The sequence below is a fragment of the Hylobates moloch genome, unplaced genomic scaffold (assembly GCF_009828535.3).
Source record: "Hylobates moloch isolate HMO894 unplaced genomic scaffold, HMol_V3 SCAFFOLD_20, whole genome shotgun sequence".
NCBI classification, from domain to species: Eukaryota; Metazoa; Chordata; class Mammalia; order Primates; family Hylobatidae; genus Hylobates; species Hylobates moloch.
In genome coordinates this window covers 53,787,024-53,801,558 of record NW_026652295.1, presented here as the reverse complement: position 1 = coordinate 53,801,558, position 14,535 = coordinate 53,787,024, and the positions used below count along the sequence as shown (strand labels likewise).

The 14,535-nt window shown below is 33.5% G+C and overlaps 1 protein-coding gene across 1 annotated transcript in view; it reads left to right on the top strand.

Moving 5' to 3' along the window:
- Positions 1–14,535, top strand: part of COL21A1 (collagen type XXI alpha 1 chain) — a 197,528-nt gene that overhangs the window by 72,309 nt on the left and 110,684 nt on the right. Inside the window, exons 2-5 of the mRNA XM_032141032.2 lie at positions 2,126–2,251; positions 4,641–5,192; positions 13,660–13,828; positions 13,923–14,139. Coding sequence (XP_031996923.1) covers positions 2,164–2,251; positions 4,641–5,192; positions 13,660–13,828; positions 13,923–14,139 — 1,026 coding nt within the window. The 5' untranslated portion in view covers positions 2,126–2,163. The remainder of the gene's footprint in view (positions 1–2,125; positions 2,252–4,640; positions 5,193–13,659; positions 13,829–13,922; positions 14,140–14,535) is intronic.

The window sequence follows — 14,535 nt, the reverse complement described above, 5'->3', positions numbered from 1 at the left end:
TTATTTTTAACGTGTCTCTGCTTATTTTTTTCATTTTTTGTTTCATATATTTAGAAGCTTTAATATTAGATGTCTACACATTTAGGATTTTTATCTTTTTCTGATTGAATGCTCAGTTTATTACCAGAAAATTTCTGTCTAAAATTCTTACTGCTGTCCCTTTGTAGGTGGTGTATCACTTTTCCTCTGGCCAGTTTTAGGAATTTTATATTTTATTTTGATTTTCAGTTGATTGAATATGATGTATGTAGGTATGATTTACTTTGTGTCTTGCTTGCGGTTTGCTGAAGTTCTTTGACCTGAGAATTGGCAGCTTTCATTAATTTGGAAAATTTTTGGCCATGTCTTTTCAAATATTTCTTCATTCTCTCCTTTTCACCAGAAAAATTTACTTATATGCTAAATCAAGACCACTTGATATTGTTCTGTAAGTTCTAGATGCTCTATTCCTTTTATCATGTTTTTATGCCTTGGGGTTTCAGTTTTTGATAATTTCTATTGACTTATCTTCAAGTTTACTTATCTTTTCCTCCAATGGATGCAGGTAAACCCGTTGTATAAACCATTTTCTGATGTTTGTTTAATTGCAAGCATTTTCCTTTGTATCTTTTTGTATAGTTTTCATCTGCCTTCTGAAATTTCCCACATCTTTGTACGTGTTTTCCATCTTATTCACTAGATCCTTTAATGTATTTATCATTGCCATTTTACAAACACTTTTTGCTACTTCTGATATTTAGATAATCTTTGGATCTGCTTATGCTGTTTTTCTCCTGATCAGGAATAAAAATTTCTTTCCTCTTTTCAAGTCTTGTCCACCGTTTTATATTTGAGGAAGTCTCTGGGTACCTGGATAGGAAGAGGGACAGACTCTCTCTAGGCCGTTCTATACTGTTTCCAACTTTCTATGTACTACTTATCTACTCCGTATATTTAGTTAAGGCTCACCAGAAGAAACTGCTGAATGAAGAAGTGCTTGTTGTGTGGCAGAGACTCCTCAGATTTCCAATCTGTTACACCAGCTTTGAGTGATTTTTTTTTTTTTTTTTTTGAGACGGAGTCTCGCTCTGTCACCCAGGCTGGAGTGCAGTGGTGCAATCTCGGCTCACTGCAAGCTCCGCCTCCCGGGTTCACGCCATTCTCCTGCCTCAGCCTCCTGAGTAGCTGGGACTACAGGTGCCCGCCACCACGCCCGGCTATTTTTTTGTATTTTTAGTAGAGACGAGGTTTCACCGTGTTATCCAGGATGGTCTCGATCTCCTGACCTCTTGATCCTTCCGCCTCGGCTTCCTGAAGTGCTGGGATTACAGGCGTGAGCCACCGCGCCCGGCCGAGTGATTTTTTTACATGCTGTGGCAAATTCCTTCTCATCAGTATTCCCTTTCTGCCAGAGAGTAAAGCAGCTGCAAATCACTTCTGTACGATGAAGGGTTAATAGCTTCTGGAATTTGGTTCTTTTAGGTTTCTTTAAATTATTTCATTTCTGCTGGGCTTAAAAAGCATATGAATTTGTACTTTATCTGGTATGTACTCATTGTTGTGAATGACAGTCTCTTGCAACTTTCTACATTCTAACCAGAAATGAAGTTCTTGGACTTATTTTAGATGGTGTATGAAAACTATATAACTGAGTGTTTGTGAATTAAATAAAACAGGTCTTAATGTTTACAATTACATCTTATTTTAAAAATTAAATTCGATCAGCTGTATCTTAGAAATATTTTTATTAAATACTCTTTGAGTGTCCCTTAAATACAAACCCACATTTAAAAGAAAAATGTTTGCTAATATTCAGATAGTAAAAAGAATGAGATAAGTTTCCACAGGCTATGCCCAAAGGATAAATTTGAGTAAATATTTTGCAAAAAGCTCAAATTTTAGAAAATGTGTATACTTTTCTGAAGACAATTATGAATTAAGGTTTATCATGGTCTTTAGCCACTATTCATTGTCCTCCTGCATTAATATATTTAACATTTGGCTATTTTAAACAGATTTAAGTTAATTCTAATAGTCACAAAATTAGCTGTACTTCAACTGGCTCTTGTAATTTCAAAATGTAAATGTATAATGGCTAGATGTTGACTTTAATTAATATATTTAACTCGCCTTTTTTTTCCCCTAGGAATCCTAAAACCAAAATATTAGAACGAAAACAGAAACATGGCTCACTATATTACATTTCTCTGCGTGGTTTTGGTGCTGCTTCTTCAGAATTCTGTGTTAGCTGAAGATGGGGAAGTAAGATCAAGTAAGAACTATCAGCATTGTCCTTTTTTGTTATCAACAAATTAATCTGGAAATTAAACTGGGGAGTTCAAGTAATGGTTTTAAGGATCTCATTCTTACTGTCTGATTCTGTAACTCCCTAAAATAAATGAATTGCTATGTTACTCATTAACTGAGAAGAAAAGCTTCCCTCAGAGATAATTTTGAGACGACTCTATGGCAATAGTTTATTCAATTAACACATCAAGCTTTGGAACAAACAGTCTGGTATTGAGTCCATGTTCAGCCATTTTTGAGCTGCATGATAGGAAGATAAAGAAAGCCTTCTAGATTGGTTATCAGGACTGAATGAGATAATGCATGTCAAAGGCTTAGCACAGTACATCTCAGTGAATGTTATTAGTGATTATAGGAAAGCTTGCCTATAGAGATAAAGAGCTATATTAATTATAGTTCTATTACCCAGACTATCATTTAGAGATAGCACACTTTAAAAAAAAAAAAGTTTGCTTATGTTCACATTTTAAAACTCATAAGCATCCTACTATAAATTAACTAAGGTCTCTATAAAAGTTAAATGAGGTGGTTTGACAATTTGCTTCAACCTGGCTTAAAATTTATTAATACAATAATATTTAAAGCTTGCTTAACACTTTTATAGTTTAATTCATGCAGTCACTCTATAATGTGGACACCCTTTCCTTTGGTTTTTCTTGGGTGGGAAAAGGGATTTTAATAAGTTAAGGGGCTTACCTAGTATCATCCAGCTTGTGAGGGCAGTAACTAGTATTTGAACCATGTTTTTGCTCTTCAATCCCATTCCTTTTCTATGATGTCATTCATCTCTCTAAGGAAGAGGTTCTCAGGACGGATATTATGTCTAGGGCTTATAAATGGCGTTATTTGCTTGTGTGCCCATGCTCTTGACTAACTTTACAGTTATGAAATACATGATCTGTGGCCCTGTGACAGGGAGAAGGGTAGGAAGGGCCAAGAATAACCCTCTTAGAGTGAAAACCACTGAATCAGGTGGCACACAAACACTAACAGCTTCAGACAACAATGAGTCTCAGTATTTAGGAAGGGCCAACATTGAAAAGCTCTGCCAACAAGCTTTTCTATCCTTTCTTCTCCCCGCAAAAAACCAAAAAACAATAAAAGCATAACCCTTTAATCCTACTCCATCCAGCTTCCAAGCTTCCAAAAATAACAGAAAAATTGCATTCCCTTGGGTTAGCAAGTTTGCCTCTGGGCAGAACTCCATTTCTGCTGTCCCTACCTTGACCTCTGGCAGTGGCCGCCATGGCAGAGGTTGTTGGAATTGTGTCCCTTACACCTTCTGAGGATACTACCACCTGCAGTAGAGCACTTTAGGAATAATGTCATAATCACAGATACATTTTTGAGACAAATCCATATTTTGGCAATTCTTTTTATTTTTGGAACTTCTTGACTGCTATAAATTTAGGAGGGGATGGCAACCTAACTGTGGAAGGTCAGGAAAGGTTTTATGATAAAGCTGACAGGCAATCAGGGATCTGAAACAAGAGTATTAGTCAGGTGAAGAGGAAGACATTCTAATAAAAGGGAAGAGCAACTGCAAAGGCCCAGAGTTGGGAGACTAACACAGACTAAAAGATAGACTGGTTTGTTGGGGCAATTCCAGTAGTTTGGAATGGCTAACAGAATGCTCAGAAAAGAAGAGCTATATTTGTCTTCTTCCCTAACTTCTGTACTTAAAGCAGCAATAATAGCTATTATTTATAACCCATATGATAATAAGATAATTTTATATTCATGCTTTGTTTTACATTTAGCATGTTACATTTATAACAGGGGAAGTCTTTTTCTTTCCACAACTGCTTATAACTTGTTCAAATGTAACTTGCACCAAAGAGGGTATTTTTTTTTTCCCCAAAAGGACCTTAGGATGTGTTGACCACATGTGTTTCCTGGCATCTTGAGACAAGAATCTCTATTTCTACTATGCAAGGAATAGCTTTATACCTTTAACCATAGATTGTTAGTACAAGCTAATGTTCTGACTACATTATTCACTGAATATGAGACATCAGACCTTTAGAAACTCATCTTGGATATAATGCAAGAGTTGATTCATTGGGTGATCTTGGTTCATTTAACTTTTATCAACTATTAATATATCAAAGATGAAATTTTATTGGCTAGCTAAGTCCTGGAGTTGGTAGAAAATTTGTTTTTAATTTTTTTCTCCCTATTCACTGGCTTATATTTTTATAATATTTCAGGTTAGCATTAAGCTAAACATATTTCACTGACAATTTAAAATAAGCAATGATATTAGTGTATAGCTGAAACTCATATATTTAAAATCTCTCCCTTTTTGCTTCTTATATAAAAGATGTGCTATGATGGTTTTCTTTTGCACTTAGGTTGTCGTACTGCTCCGACAGATTTAGTTTTCATCTTAGATGGCTCTTATAGTGTTGGCCCAGAAAACTTTGAAATAGTGAAAAAGTGGCTTGTCAATATCACAAAAAACTTTGACATAGGGCCGAAGTTTATTCAAGTTGGAGTGGTTCAATATAGTGACTACCCTGTGCTGGAGATTCCTCTCGGAAGCTATGATTCAGGAGAACATTTGACGGCAGCAGTGGAATCCATACTCTACTTAGGAGGAAACACAAGGACAGGGAAGGCCATCCAGTTTGCACTCGATTACCTTTTTGCCAAGTCCTCACGATTTCTGACTAAGATAGCAGTGGTACTTACGGATGGCAAATCTCAAGATGACGTCAAGGATGCAGCTCAAGCAGCAAGGGATAGTAAGATAACATTATTTGCCATTGGTGTTGGTTCAGAAACAGAAGATGCTGAACTTAGAGCTATTGCCAACAAGCCTTCGTCTACTTATGTGTTTTATGTGGAAGACTATATTGCAATATCCAAAATAAGGGAAGTGATGAAGCAGAAACTTTGTGAAGGTAAGCCTTAAAATGCCTTAATATAATTTGGGAAGCAATTAATAATTGTGCTTTTTACATTTTGATATAATTTCTTCATTAACACTAGTGTAAATTGTTATATTTAATGCCAATTATAATGTTACAACATTTATAATGTTATAAATATTATATTTATACTGTGAGCATAAATTTTTTGTGTTATATGTATTTAGGATAAATTTTGGTTTTTAGAAATTATTTACAAATCTATGTATGGAAAATACAATATTTTGTAACATTTATTATTTTTCCTTTCAATTATAACATGTCTATTGTAGAAATTGTAGAAAAAAAGGCACAAAGAATAAAAATATATATAAATCACATATAATCATATCACCCCTGTTAATGAGTTTTTATGTACTTTACATTCTAGTTTTTTTCCTTTTTTTCCCCAGTGTGTTTTAGTTTATCCTTCTGCCTAAATCAAGATACTATTGCATATATAATTTCATACTTTATTTTTGTATTATATACTCTTGTGTATAAAATTTTTATACTCTATTCACAGGATAGCAGAAAATTTCCTACTGTAATTTATTTTAAATTTTTCCTGTTTTTGTACATTTAGTTTATTTCTAAGTTTTGCTAATATAAATGACAAAAATGAATATTCTTGTACATAATTCTGAGCTAGAATTTCATTATTTCTTCAGAAAAAAAGCTTCAAATTACTGACATTTTTAAAGTTAGGGGGAAAACATGTTAAAATTGCACTTTAAAAAGCTTAACTTCCCTTTCACAGAACATTTGAAAATAACAGTTTGTTAATTATGTTTATATCATTTCATAAAATCTAACTTCATGTTCATGATAACTGCATGGTATGAGAAGGTCCCAGTTTTGGTAAATATTAATCCTATTATGGCATAGATATGCTAATATTCAGATTATTTTAGAGGAGAGTAATTTTTTATATCTCTTATTTTTTAATGTTATAGGAATTTAGTGTACTATATTAAAGTAATATTCATATAAAGTGAATATTAGTTTGTCTACAAAAACTCCCAAGGTAGGTGGCTTCACATTTGACAAATAATCCTGTGTGTTTATGGGTTAGGAAACAAATTATATCATTAATTCCTCTGTTTTCTTCATATTTGCTTGTGGGATATGGTAGAGAAAAACATTCTTAAATTTTCGTATTTAAGAGACTGTAGAAAATTAAACGTCTTCTTCCATGAAGCTTTAAATAAAGGTGCCGTAATAAGTACAAATCACCACCACAGTTCTTTTTATGAATCTCTAGTAGTTAGATTTTGTTGACATTTATCATACTGAACAGGCCAGTGGGATTTAAATTTTTAATATGTGGTCATATTAGTTGGAATTCTTTGATTTTGAAGCCAGGTATATTTCATTCTTAAAACAGACTTTTCCTGGAGAAATTTCACTTACCATTCATTTTTATCTTTAAATATAAATGTAACTGATAAAATGTTTGTTCAATATTTGCTTCGGAGACTTTTTCTGTGGATCTGTATTTTGGTAAATGCATCCTATTTTAATGATTCTAACTAGTAGATGTGCTTAAAAGAGTTAAACATTCTTTTAGCTAAAATGTATCATCTATAAACACAATCAAAATGGAAATCTTGCCAAATATATTTTCATCCACACTCAAAAAGATGTAAATAATTTATATGTCTCATCAGTTCACATATCTGTTGCACAATAGACATCTTTTAAAATGTTTTTGAAAATGCACTTATGGAATTTATATGGGTGTTCTGCACTTGACTTTTTTTTTGAGACAGAGTCTCGCTCTGTCGCCCAGGCTGGAGTGCAGTGGTGCAGTCTCGGCTCACTGCCAGCTCCGCCTCCCGGGTTCATGCCATTCTCCTGCCTCAGCCTCCCGAGTAGCTGGGACTACAGGCGCCAACCACTATGCACGGCTAATTTTTTCTATTTTTTAGTAGAGACGGGTTTCACCATGTTAGCCAGGATGGTCTCGATCTCCTGACCGCATGATCCGCCTGCCTCAGCCTCCCAAAGTGCTGGGATTACAGGCGTGAGCCACCGCGCCCAGCCTACACTTGACCTTTTATACTGTATTAGAGTATGATTAATACATTAAACTAAAACATTGCTATATTACAACAGCCACAAACCATGTAATCTGTATTTGAATCATTTGACAAATTCACATGCTTTTTCTTTGACACATACTTAACTTCTACGTTGAAGTGTTAACATGTAGGATGACCATTTCCTAATACTGTTTATTTTTATACTCTGCTGTAGTTGAATCACAATGAACAAAATATTATTGAGTTAAATGATATTTCCCACAGTTTATTTCATCTTTATGGACCTATTATTTCTCTGGAAGAGTTGTCTCTAATACTTTCCTTTCTCTGATAGGTGATGATTCCTTTATCTGTGTAAAAGACTTGTGCTGCTGCTGCAGCTACTGCTACTAGTACTACTACGACTACTACTACTACTTCTACTACTACCACTTCCTCTTCCACTACTACTTCTTTTTCTACCTTCTACTACTACTACTTCCTCCTCCTCCTCCTCCTCTTCTTCTTCCTCCTCCTCCTCTCTCCTCCTTCCTCCTCCTTCTTCCTCCCTCCTCCTCCCTCCTCCCTCCCTTATTCCTTCCTCCTCCCTCCTCCTTCCTTCTCCCTCCTCCTCCCCTTTCCTCCCCCTTCCTCCCTCTTCCTCCCTTTTCCTCCTCTTTCCTCCCTCTTCCTCCCTTTTCCTCCCCTTTCCTCTCCCTTCCTTCTTCTTCTTCATTTTTCTCTTTCCCCCTCATATAAAACACATTAACATGAAACCTAGTCTCCTAACAAATTTTTAAGTGTACAGTATTGTGAATCATAAGCACAATGTTGTACAGCATATCTTTGGAACTTTTTCATCTTGCTTGACTGAAACCTCCCTCCTTCCTTCCCTCCCTCCTTCTCTTCCTTCCTTTCTTCCTCCCTCCCTCCCTCCCTCCCTCCCTCCCTCTTTTCCTTCTTTCTTTCTTTTTATTTTTGGTAATGGCCAGCCTAACATGTATGAGGTAACATTTCAATGTAGTATTGATTTGCATTTCTCTGATGATTAGTGATGTTGGACATTTTTTCGTATACCTGTGACCATTTGTATGTCATTTTTGGAGAAATGGACAAATGTCCTTTGTCCATTCCCTAATCAGTTTTTTTCGTTGCTGAGTTGGAGTTTATTATTTATTTTGAATGTTAATCCCTTATCAGATATATGGTTTGCAAATATTTTATCCCACTTCATAGATTGCCTTTTAACAGTGTTTTTTTCTCCTTTGCTGCACAGAAGCTTTTTAGTTTGCTGTAATCCCAGTTGTCTATTTTTGCTTTTTTTGTTGCCTGTGATTTTGGAATAAATCCAAGAAATCATTACCAGACTGATGTTATGAAGCTTTTCCTAGTTTTCTTTTAGAAATTTTATAGTTTCAGATCTTATGTTTAAGTCTTTATTTTGAGTTGTTTTTTGTGTATGGTGTAAAATAAGGGTCCAACGTTATTCTTTTGCATGTGGATATCTGGTTTTCCCAGCACTATTGATTGAAGAGATCCTTTCCCCGTCAGGCAGTCTTACCACCCTTGTGAAAGATAATTTCATTGATGCATGCAAGAGTGTTTTCTGGGCTCTCTATTCTGTTCCATTTGTCTATATGTTTGTTTTTATGCCTTTACCATACTGTTTTGATTACTCTAGCTTTGCAATATATTTTGAAATCAGGAAGTGTGAGGCCTCCACCTTAGTTTTTGTTTCCCAAGATTGTTTTGACTGAGGTCTTTTGAGGTTTCATATAAATTTTAGGAATGCTTTTTCTACTTCCATAAAAAATGTTATTGGGATTTTTATAGGGATTGCATTGAATCTGTAGATCAAGTTAGGCAGTATGGACTTTTTAAATAATATTGTCTACCAATCCAGGAACACAAGATATATTTCCATTTATTCCTTCTTCAGTTTCTTTTATCAATGTTTTGTAGTTTTCAGTGTACAAGTTTTTGATTCTTTGGTTAAGTTTATTTCTAAGTATTTTATTTTTATGTTTTATAAATAAGATTATTTTCTTAATTTTCTTTTTAAATTGTTGTTACTGAATAGAAACACAACTGATTTTTATATGTTGAATTTGTATTCTCCAAATTTGCTTCATTGGTTTCTTCTAACCATTTTTTGGCATGGAATCTTTTATGTATAATCATTAGGGTTTTCTATATTTATGATCATGCTATCTGTGAACAGAGATAATTTTATTTCTTTTGTGATTTGAATGCCTTTTATTTCTTTTCTTGCCTAATTCCTCTTGCTAGTACAATGTTGAATAGAAGTGGTGAAATTAGGTATCTTTGTCTTGTTCCTCATCTTAGAGGAAAAGCTTTTAACATTTTACCATTGAGTGTGATGTTAGCTGTGAACTTTTCAAATATGGTCTTTATTATGTTAAAGTAGTTTCCTTCTATTCCTTACTTGTTGAGGGCTTTTATCATAAAATAGTGCTGATTTTTGTCAATTATTTTTCTGCCTCCATTGAGATGATCATGTTGTCTTTTCCTTCATTCTGTCAATGGCACATTTATTGATTTTATCTTTCATCCTGTGGATAATTCCCATTTGGTCATGGTGTATGATGTTTTTGATGTGCTGTTAAATTCAGTTTGTTAGTATTTTATTGGGGACATTTGCATCTATATTCATCAGGGATATTGGCTTGTAGTTTTATTTTATTATGGTATCTTTTTCTGGCTTTGATATCAGGTTAATGCTGGCCTTATAAAAATAGTTTAGAAGTGTTCACTCCTCTTCAATTTTTTGAAAGATCTTAAGAAAGACAGACATTAATTCTTCTTTAAATGTCTGGTAGAATTCACCACTGAAGCCACCTGGCACTAGGCTTTTATTGTTGGGGTGTTTTGATTACTGATTTAATTTCCTTTAATCTCTAGTTATAGGTATGTTCATATATTCTATTTATTCATGTTTCAGTTTTGGTAGGTTATATGTTCTAGAAATTTATTCATTTTTTCTAGGTTACCAATTTGTTGATATATAGTTGTTCATAGTGGTCACTTGAAATCCTTTTTATTTCTGTGGCATCAATTGTAATATCTCTTCTTTCACTTCTTGTTTTGAGTCTTCTCTCTTTTTACTTAATCTAGTTAAAGGTTTGTCAATTTTGTTGATTTTTCCAAAAAAGCAACTGTTAGCTTTGTTGATTTCTTTCTATTTTCTATTTTCTACTTTATTTATTACTGCTTAAATCTAAATTATGTTTTTCCTCCTGCTGACTTCAGGCTTAGTTTGTCTTTTTTTTCTGTAGGTCCTTGAGGTATAAAGTTGTTTATTTGATTATTTGATATCCTTTTTCTTTTTTAATTTAGGCATTTATTGCTATAAACTTCTCTTTTAGTACTGTTTTCCTGCATCTCATAAATTTTGGATGTTGTGTTTTTGTTTGTCATCAGGTATTTTCTAACTTTGTCTCTGATTTCTTCTTTGACCTAATGGCTATTCAAAAGTGTGCTATTTAATTTTTACATATTTGTGAATTTTTCAATTTTCCTCCTGTTGTTAATTTTTAGTTTTATTCCATTGTGGTTGGAAAATATACTGGTAGGATTTCAGCCTTCTTAAGTAAGACATGTTTTGTGATTTAACATGTGGTCTGTCCTGGAGAATGTTTCATGTGCAATTGAAGGGAATGTGTATTCTGCTGCTGTTTGGTGGAATATTCTCTATGCATCTGCTAGGTTCATTTGGTCTATAGTATTGTTCAAGTCTTCTATTTCCTTATTGATCTTCTGTTTGAATGTTCTAATCATTATTGAAATCCTCTACTATTATTGTGTTTCTGTCTATTTCTCCCTTCAGTTTTGTATATGTCTGCCTCATATTTTTGTTACCATGATGTTGGCTGCATATATAATCATAATTATTATATCTTCCTGGTGAATTGACCCTTTTATCATAATAGGATATCTTTCTTTGTCTCTTGTTATAGTTTTGTACTATGTGATATAAGTATAGACATCTCTGATGTCTTTTGGCTACCATTTGCATGGAATATCTTTTTTCATTTTTTCACTTACAGCCTATGTGTGTCCTTAAATTTAAGGTGAGTCCTTTTCATTTCTTTTCTCTTTTCTTTTCCTTTCCCTTTTCCCTTTTCCCCCTTCCCTTCCTTTCCCTTCCTTCCCCTTCTCCTTTCCCATTCCTTTGTCTCATTCTGTTGTCCAGGCTGGAGTGCAGAGGCATGATCATAGCTCACTGCAGCTTCAACCTCCCAGACTCAGTCAATCCTCCCACCTCAGCCTCCTGAGTAGCTGAGACTACAGGCACATGCCACCATGCATGGCTAATTTTGTTGTTTTTTTGTTTGTTTGCTTTTGTTTTTGTTTTTGTAGAGATGGGGTTTTGCCATGTTGCCCAGGCTAGAGTCTTTCATAGATAGTATATAGCTGGATCTGTAGCTCTAAACAATTCAGCCTCTCTATGTACTTTGATTAAGGAGTATAATCACTTACATTTAAGGTAATTACTGATAGGGAAAAATTATTATTGGCATTTTGGTAATTATTTTCTGTCTTTCCTGTAGCTTTTTGTCCTTCTTTCTTTCTTTTATTGTCTTCCTTTGTGTTTTATTGCTTTTTTTGTAGTGATGCCCTTTATCATTTTATTTATCTTCCATAGGTATTTTCTTTGAGGTTCTCATAGGGGTTACATGAAACATCATGTAATTATAACAATTTATTTTAAGTTGGTATGAAATTAAATTACATATAAATATTCTATATTTTTGCTATCTGTCCTTTGTTACTGATGCCACAAATTGCATCTTTTTATATTTTATATCTGTTAACATATTTTTAAAGTTACAGTTTTTAAAAATGCTTTTGTCTTTTAACTTTTACACCAGAATTAAAAGTCATTTATGTACACTATTACAGTATTATAGTATTGTGTGTCTGTCTATATATTTACTTTTATCTGAAAAATTTATACTATCTTATGCTTTTATGTTGCTGTTTAGTATACTTTTGTTTGATCTTGAAGGACTCCTTGAGAATTTCTTATAAGGCAGGTCTGATGGTGATGAGCTTTCTCAGCTTGTGTTTATCTAGAAAAGTCTTTATTTCTCCTTCATTTTTGAAGAACAGTTCTGTCAGACATAGCATTCTTGGTTGGCAGGTTTTTTCTTTCCTTTCAGCACTTTGAATATGTCATCCCACTCCTGGCCTGCAATGGTGCTATTGAGAAATCTGCTGATAGTCTTATCAAGGTTCCCTTGTACATAACAAGTCTCTTTATTTTCTTGCTGCTTTCAAAATGTGATCTTTGCCTTTAACTTTTGACAGTTAGATTATAATGTGTTTCAATGTGGATTTCTTTGGGTTTAACTTAGCATGTATTAGGCTTCTTGAATTTGAGTGTCCATATCGTTTTCCAGATTTGGGAAGTTGTTGGCCTCATCTCTTTAAATAAGCTTTTTGTCCCCTTTTCACCCTCTTCTTTTTTTTTTTTTTTTCTGGAACTCCCAAAATGCATATATTGGTGTGCTTGATGGTGTTGCATAAATCTCTTAGGCTTTCTTCACTCTTTCTCATTCCTTTTTCTTTTTGTTTCTCTAACTGGATAATTTCAGATGACCAATTATTAAGTTTGCTGATTCTTTTCCCTCTGCTTGTTAAAGTCTGCTATTAATCATCTTTAGTAAACTTTTTCAGTTATTGTATTCTTCAGCTAAAGTATATCATACTTATTACCTATATAGCTGACTATGTAGTGCTAATGATTATTCTTAAGAAAATATTCTTTATACATATGATTAATATATAATTATAGATGAGAAAATATGTCCATTTGAAGAACTTTCATGAATAGATGGGACCCAGGTTAAGTTTTTTCCAGAGAGACAGACTAATGATATTTGAGTTATAGAAATATAAGCTGCTTGAACTGGAAAGAAAATCAAGAAAAGAAAATACTTTTTACCCCTTAAATGCTAAGAATGCAAGAAAAGAATTTTAGTGTTCATTTTTGAATTAAATAAATTAAAAGCATTATCCAAAGTTGTATGACTAGTTAATAGGAAATCCTAATGAGAATCATAAATCCTGTTCCATTGTTTTTCTTTTCCATAGGTGTTAGATTGTCTCATATTGCTATTGTCTCAATTTTTTGCTAAAGACAATACATTAACAAATATTTATGTTATATTTTTGTTTTACTTTTATCCCTCATTTTTTAGAGAAAAAAGCATATTAAGATCTCACTCTTAAATGTGTAAAATACTTCTACATTTTCTCAGAAAATGTATTCATATACATTTAGATACTATACATATGTAGATTTTATAATTCTAATTATAGAATACTATATGGTCTAGTATTTCTCCCTTGATTTTTCTTTTATTTTTTGAGTAGTCCATGATTAATCAACTTTTATTGCTTTTGCTTTATAGAATCTGTTTGTCCAACACGAATTCCAGTGGCAGCTCGTGATGAAAGGGGATTTGATATTCTTTTAGGTTTAGATGTAAATAAAAAGGTTAAGAAAAGAATACAGCTTTCACCAAAAAAGATAAAAGGATATGAAGTAACATCAAAAGTTAATTTATCAGAACTCACAAGGTATGCATTATATGTTGACACAACTTTTTTGGGGGGATATGTCTATGGACATGTCAAGAGTTCTTTAAGCTTACACTTGCTCTTCTTTTTCTAGCAATGTTTTCCCAGAAGGTCTTCCTCCATCGTATGTATTTGTGTCTACTCAAAGATTTAAAGTCAAGAAAATTTGGGATTTATGGAGAATATTAACTATTGATGGAAGGCCACAAATAGCAGTTACCTTAAATGGTGTGGACAAAATCTTATTATTTACAACAACCAGTGTAATTAATGGCTCACAAGTGGTTACCTTTGCTAACCCTCAAGTTAAGGTAAAGATGCCTGGGATAATACCATGATTACGATATTCATGGGGAAGCACCACTGGGTTTATGTGTGTTGGGGAAAAGAGGGCTATAATTTTAACATGACTGGAAATATTTTTACTTTAAATTTAATGTTTCTGTGTTGAAGAAAACTAACAAAGAAAGGAAAATTTTTTCTTGATCAATATGGGGACAAATGCTGAGGGGAACTGACGTATTTTGAGTGCCTACTACTAGGTACCAGGCACATTTAATTATAATAGCCATCCAATAAAGAAACCATTGCTCCCATTTTGCAGACAAACTAATATTCAAGGATGTTAAGTTCTCCCTCAAAGTAGAACAGCTAATAAGTGATGACATCAGGAATTAAATTTTGGTCTAGTTGACGTCAAAGTCCAT